The 6,961-nt window shown below is 33.3% G+C and overlaps 1 protein-coding gene across 3 annotated transcripts; it reads left to right on the top strand.

The window, feature by feature from the left end:
* Positions 1–259: 259 nt before the first annotated feature.
* Positions 260–6,511, top strand: LOC127882301 (macrophage mannose receptor 1-like). Of its 3 annotated transcripts, none has more exons than XM_052430866.1 (11): positions 260–417; positions 603–716; positions 1,580–1,702; positions 2,158–2,221; positions 2,691–2,993; positions 3,194–3,469; positions 3,692–3,853; positions 4,383–4,439; positions 4,568–4,828; positions 5,252–5,422; positions 5,738–6,511. In XM_052430866.1, exons 1-11 carry the CDS (start codon positions 415–417, stop codon positions 5,767–5,769), a joined length of 1,566 nt encoding a protein of 521 aa, XP_052286826.1. In that variant the 5' UTR covers positions 260–414; the 3' UTR covers positions 5,770–6,511. The 3 variants fall into 3 exon arrangements, with proteins under 3 accessions (XP_052286826.1, XP_052286827.1, XP_052286828.1); XM_052430867.1 differs by having other exon boundaries at positions 263–471; positions 5,738–6,508; XM_052430868.1 differs by having other exon boundaries at positions 266–417; positions 2,691–2,936; positions 5,738–6,507.
* The last annotated feature ends 450 nt before the right edge of the window (positions 6,512–6,961 follow it).

Raw genomic sequence — 6,961 nt, 5'->3', positions numbered from 1 at the left:
GTTGAAGAATATTGTCGATGTCGATAAACACAGACGGTTCCTAAAACAAATTCTCTATTTCACTGAAGAGTATACAATAAATTAGTTTCTTCGTGCAACGGTTATTTTTTCCATATTCGCTTATTAACAATCACTGCAAAGTGGCTAATCATTAATACAGAGGTCAACGTACACGGTGGGTTCAAACTTTTAACATCTCTCATATAATGAAATCTTTTCAGTGCTTATGTACAATTTTTCTGTAATAGAGAAACAACTGTCATGATGCAGCGATGCTAATTAAAGAATCATTTTCCAATGTCATTTGAATAAATTGGGTTAGCGCTAACTGGTCATCGCCACACGATAAGAGAAATTGTGGAGCAAACAAACGTGATTTGATAAGGCTTTTATCTTGTGTTTGAACATGTGGACATGGTGAATATTGTTGTCTTATTTCAACAGCCATTAATATGATAATTGGATTTTAGGGTATGTACAAAATAGACTTATTATTAAAACATCCTGTTTAAATATTTCAAATGAATTATTTTGCCGACGGAACTAAAGAATGTAAAAAATGAACAAATCCTTTATATTTTGCCTTATTCTAACATTTTCAGATGTGGGTTTTGTGTTTCATCTCGATTGTAGTCGCCAGCCGATACGTTTTAGTTGTTTCAGGCGACTATATTTGTATCTGTAGCAATGGACAAAGAAATGACATTTGTGATTCGGTAAGCAGTTTATGCGTCGTTGAAAATACCTGCTCATATTAATTATTTATAGAAACAATATATCCATAACTTCATATATGTTCTCGTAATATTATAAATTAAGATTGAAGGCTAAATACGGAGATTTGAACATATTTTGTGTAAGTTATATGTCAGCTGTAATATTATAAGTGTGTAATTGTAATTAAGAATTATTGTCAATATGGCATGTACCATGGCCATGTTTTTTTCGCAATACTTGTACAGCTATTATCCCCCGCCGAAGGCGGAAAGATAGCGTTTTGGTGTTGTCAGTCCGTCCTTTCGTCTGTCACAAATATTTCCGAGCTATATCTCAGAAAACATATAAGATTTCAACATAAAACTTCATAGGTGTATATATATCAATGAGAAAAATACCATGTACAAGAACCATAATCTTACACTTTCTTAAATAAGAGCTATTGCCCTTTGTAAATTTTGTATGATGTAACTTTTCAGGGCTATAACTTAGAAACAATACAATATTTCAACATGGAACTTCATAGGTATATATATATATATATATATATATATATATATATATATATATATATATATATATATATATATAAACATATATACACGATGTTTATCCATTAGCTCGTCGGTCATTTTAAAACGAAAATCAAACTTATATTGCGCTTTTTGTATCATAGATGCATTTTTTGTTTGGTTTTCTGTGCTATATCACACATACCATACAAGATTTAAAACACAATTTATTCGGCGGGATTATCAATTCAACGAATGGGCTTATTATATAGTTTACCAATCTCAGCATCGGGTTACTTTATTGTACGTATTGAATAAAATGCAACTGTATTTGTATGTTTTGTTTGAAGATGTCAGCAAACACAACTATAGTTGGTCATCTAGAGAATAATAGCTGCGCTATTCAGGCAAACTACGTTTTGGACAAAAGAACCAAAGCTTGGTATGCCATCATATTCCACGATCAAGTACGTATTAGAATTAAATTTAATAACATAAATTACTTAAATTACAAATAATGCTTGGCCAGATTTATTAATCATACGTTTAATATCCCTAAAAAAACGAGCGGCGGACTGAAAATATGCCATACGAATACATTAGTTATTTATATATAGAGAATATTATGTGAGTTTTGGATAAAGAACAAGTTTATCATGCGAGGCTTAGAACCATGGTAGCGCGACTTTGGTTCGTGCCGAGCATGATAAACGTGATCTTTATCCAAAACTCACATAATATTCTATTTATCCTATATTTGTTTCGCTTTTTCCACAAATTATTATAAAATATCGCATTTTTTTACGATTTTATCTTTCCGTAGTTGACAAAAACATTATGACCAATTTTTGGAAAAACCCAAATCTGATCTAAAATGATTTGCAAAGCCGAATATGTATTGGAAAACTATTGTGTATTAATGGTACGTTTTGTGCATAAAGGCTCCTTCACAGAATTGCGACGTTGTATTGGGAATCAGTTAGGACACAGTGGTAATAATATAAATCGTCGTTTTGTTTGTACGAATGCAGCGTTGTGAAACTATTGACGTTTTGTTGAACACAAGGGTAATTATATGATCATCTTTTTGTTTGTATGAACACAATATAATATAATATAAAGAAGTGAACAAACATAATTTTAAACCTATGTTTGCTTGTACGAACACGCCGCTAATGTGTTGCATCGTTGTTTGGTTTGGGTAAAGCATATAGTAAATATATAATAGTCAGTTTGTTTCTATATCTTTGTTTTCTGTTCGCTCAAATGAGATGACGCCAAGATTATGACGTTTTTTAATATCATGTTTAGATTGAACTGTTGATATGAGTGTATACACGCCTTTAAGTTATGAATACAATATTGTATTAGAAGCTTTAATAAATTTGCATCGAATTATGCTGGCATGGTGGTATAATGGTATGGTGATCTGCGAGGAAATGTACAAATTTCCCATTTTAGGTACACCACCAACAATGACCGATGCGGCTACCGCATCTTCACCATCAATGTCTACAACTGTAACTACGGTTACCACATCTGCCCCAACAATGTCTACAACTGCAACTGCGATTACCACATCTGCACCAACAATGTATACAACTGCAACGGCGGTTACCCTATCTGCACCAACAATGTCTACAACTGCAACTGCTGTAACCAAATCTGCGCAATCAATGTCTACAACAGCAGCTTCCACTCATAGTGGTACCTATGCCGTTTTAAATGTTATTAAGGCACCAAATGAAAGTTTTTCAACCGGTGGTAGGTCATTTTTGACAAAACGTTCAGACATCGTACCCCAAGGAAGTAAACAGTGTTTACAAACTCTAAAAGTCTGTTTCGTAATAAAATGTACTTACTATATAATATCACAGTTTACTTTGAGAATACTTACAACTAAGCACAATAAATTGATACAAGATATGATTTATTTTAAATTAATCACACACTTTTAAAACTAGTTCACTACGGCTGCGCATCCGCTGTTTTCTCGCATGCTGCTTCGCACCATGGAAAATTGTTCAACATTCGTCAGACATGCTACGAGCTTGTAACGGTTAATAAGTCTTGGTCCAGCGCTGAAAGTGACTGCAAAAGTCGTGGCGGACATTTAGTCCACATTGCGAACGACGAACAACAGAATACAATCTACCAGGTCGTCAGACAATATCATGATGAAAATGTTTGGATTGGGCTTAACGATAAGATTAGAGAAGAACACTTTGTTTGGTCTTCAGGTAGGACTTACTTTTAATTTAACCCAATCAATACGCCATAAATCTCATATTATTTACATTAACATGGATTTGTACTCAAATAAGTATTATTTCATTAATCCAAAAACACACATATTAATATATTTTATATTTCAGCACTCTTATTTTAAAATAATTAATACTTAAGTTGACTCAAATGTGTCTTTATTTCCTTTGGTACTATATATTTGTTCGCGACATTAGGAGATCCTGTAAACTATACGCACTGGTACCCTGGTCGGATTGCGTCAACACATCAAAGCGATGAAGATTGTGTAGCCATTTGGATAGCCCATGGTGGACAATGGGAGGATGTGCTTTGTAGTGGATCCCAAGCCATAAATCTCGGATACGTTTGTGAATTCGGTAATCAGACAATTAAGTACAAAAACAGCCAAGTATTATGTCCATGAAAGTCCGCTGTATTCTGATAAAACATTTAAGCACTATTTCCAAGGCCTTATCATGCTTATGTTGTTTATTAAATGGTTGTTTTAAAATATATTTTGCCTAAACTACAAAATGTTTTTTTATGAAAACAATAAAGATTGATGATAACCTTTTATTTATTTTATGTATGGGTTCTTTGAAAGCTAGTTTGACAGATGTATGATTTTATTATTACGGACGATATAAAAGAAGGTGATAATATCTTCTTGGCAAAACGGATCTTCTGTTTCCAAAAACGTGTAAATAAATTGTATAAAAAAATTGTACCGGCAGATAAAAATTAATACCACATTATACAATATACTGCATTAGTTTACTTACACATGAGTTGTTATTGCTACGTTAAGTAAAATCACATCCTAGCCAATATATGCGTTTTTGCTATATTTGACATTAGGATTCAATAAATGTCGCATGTCCATACCCATTCACCTATGTATTGCAGATTCTGTCGATGGTGCAGCAACAACTATAAATCCAGATGCTTTGATAAACACGGATGGTATGTATCGTATAAAGCGGGCGGTATGAATCATTTACTGAAATTTGAAATATGATCGCATTTAACATGTTTTCATATCTGTACGGTTTTCTTTAGTTTAATATTCACATGTATCATGTCACTAATAGGTAACACACAGTCATGTCCTCACAGAACTACCGCAATTGTTGCACAATTTGGTAAAAGTTGTTACGCTTTGTACCGCAACCTCGAGGTTTGGAGTAAAGCTGAGCAGACCTGTAAACAGAGTGGAGGTCATCTTGTGCACATCAACGACGACCCAGAGCAGCAATTCATAGAGGGTTTCATGAGGAGACACAATCAAATAACACCAGCATGGATTGGACTCAGTGACACATCTGTTGAGGGACGGTTTGTGTGGACGGACGGTAAGCAAACGCAGTGCAGTTCTTATTATGGTTTTATACCCGCATATTCACGTTTTATACCGATAAATCGTAATACATTCTATGTTTTTCATAGACATATCGGATAATTAGTCAAGAGCATTTAACAGTTAAATGAAAGTTCGTAAAATAATCAGGATTCAGTATAAAAAACTTTAACAGCAAATAAGCTTATAGTCGGTTAATTGTAATGTTAATCACATTGATAGCACTCGCATTTTATTAATGAAACATATTGATATTCAATTCAAAAGAATGAAAATAAAATTGCAAATGTTCTTTTTCTTTAATCAACTTTTTTTAACCAGGGTAACTTTTATAAATATTGAAAGACCATTTAATATATTTTGTTAATATGTCAATTATATGTAAACAAAAGGGGGCTATACCATAATATACCTGCAGGTGTGTCGGCCTCCTACACGAACTGGTTGCCAGGACACGTGACACACGGAAATACCGAGGACTGTGTGGCGCTGTTGCCTAACAGCAATGGAACCTGGGACGATTTCAGATGTGAACGTAATAGTTTGTTTAGCACACTTGGCGATCACCACCATCCCTTGTGCGAATATGGTAATAATAGAAACGCGCAATCATACATTTAAATATGTGATATTACCGGATCCCTTGCAAATCGTTATGAAATACATAAATAATATATTGTGTTGTAGATTTATATGCGTAACCGAATTATTATAATCATTTTGTCGATTGTTATTTATTATTTTATTTTGAAAGGTTATTTTAAACAGTGACATTGTTATGTCATGCAGATTATGAATTACTATTAGTGGTAAGGAACTATAAGAGAACTACAGTTAACAAGTTTAAACAAAATACGTGCTCCATATGTTTCATATTTAACAGTTTATAATCTTTACATTTCAGCACATACCATTGCGTCGGTGCTGGTTGGCTGAGCGAGGACTATCGAATATACAATTTCGTAATTTCTAGTGCTTGGAAATAAACACATAAACACGAAAATAACTGCAATTATTGTAATACATGTTTGCTTGTTCGATATAATCTCATCGGCTCGGTTTTGAGTATTATGGCATTTGCGGATTGTAAAGTGTTAACGCGGTTTAACTAAGATTATACTTGGTAATTTAGTTTTGTTTTTGTTTACAGACATGATCTTAATTCAAACAGGTCCTAGATATTGTCAAGATAAACATTCTGCTGACACCAAGTGCCATCAAAGTAAATACAAAAAGCAAACACTGTGGCCCCTAGAGTGTGAACAAGCCAAACGTTCACGACGCATGACGTACAATGCACAACACTGAAAAGTCGAACAACTGATCAATTTGTATAAATATCAATTATATTTTATAAATCAATGGTAAAATCAACAACTGATATAGTGAACATTCCGGAATGCTCATACATGTGCTCATGGAACATTTGAGGAGTGTCACGGTTGATAATTTTAAAATGGCATCTAAATAATCAAAGAGTGTTAACGATATCAATCTTCTTATTGGTGATTTACGCTCGTTTAATATAAAACACCAAAGCGTATCTAAAACATACTGCGAATATAACATTAATTTTATATGTTATGGTCATGAGTGCACTTGAGTATCCGTTTCTGTTCCGAAATTTAACGGCATTGAATCGCAAAAACTTGTTCGTCGGTATTCACCGGTACTTTTTACGAGGATTAACTTACATTTTACAATGATTTTCGTTTATTGAATGCGTATTTAATAAAAAGAGACATTGACTTAATTTGGTTTTGTTATCAATGCCCAACATTTTCAAAAAATTTAACATCGATGAGAGTTTGTAATAATACTTTGGTACATATTTTTTGCGTATCTCCTTTAAAAATGGACATATACGCATAAAAATGATATTCATCTTCAATATCATGTGAATTACAAAATAAACAATAACGCTGATCCCTAGCAATTCTATTTCTACCATATCTACCAGTTTGTATTCTGAGTGGGTGAACCGATAGTCTTAGCCTACAGAAAAACATTCGTTGGTAGTAATTCTCGAGGTATGATTCGTAATGGAAAGTGTTTTTTAAAAGTACATAATTAGTAAGAACATGGTTTAAGCGTCGTAAAGAATATAAGAGAAACCCTGATTGCTTAG

This window comes from Dreissena polymorpha, chromosome 5, assembly GCF_020536995.1.
Source record: "Dreissena polymorpha isolate Duluth1 chromosome 5, UMN_Dpol_1.0, whole genome shotgun sequence".
Classification (NCBI taxonomy): domain Eukaryota; kingdom Metazoa; phylum Mollusca; class Bivalvia; order Myida; family Dreissenidae; genus Dreissena; species Dreissena polymorpha.
Note: the sequence above shows the minus strand (reverse complement) of the source record. Positions and strands in the feature narration are given on the sequence as shown.

Excerpts from the sequence above, each read along its gene's own strand:
- LOC127882301 (XM_052430866.1), top strand. Across the intron at positions 717-1,579 it reads GAAATGACATTTGTGATTCG|ATGTCAGCAAACACAACTAT; the intron begins GTAAGCAGTTTA and ends TTTTGTTTGAAG. Across the intron at positions 3,470-3,691 it reads ACACTTTGTTTGGTCTTCAG|GAGATCCTGTAAACTATACG; the intron begins GTAGGACTTACT and ends TCGCGACATTAG.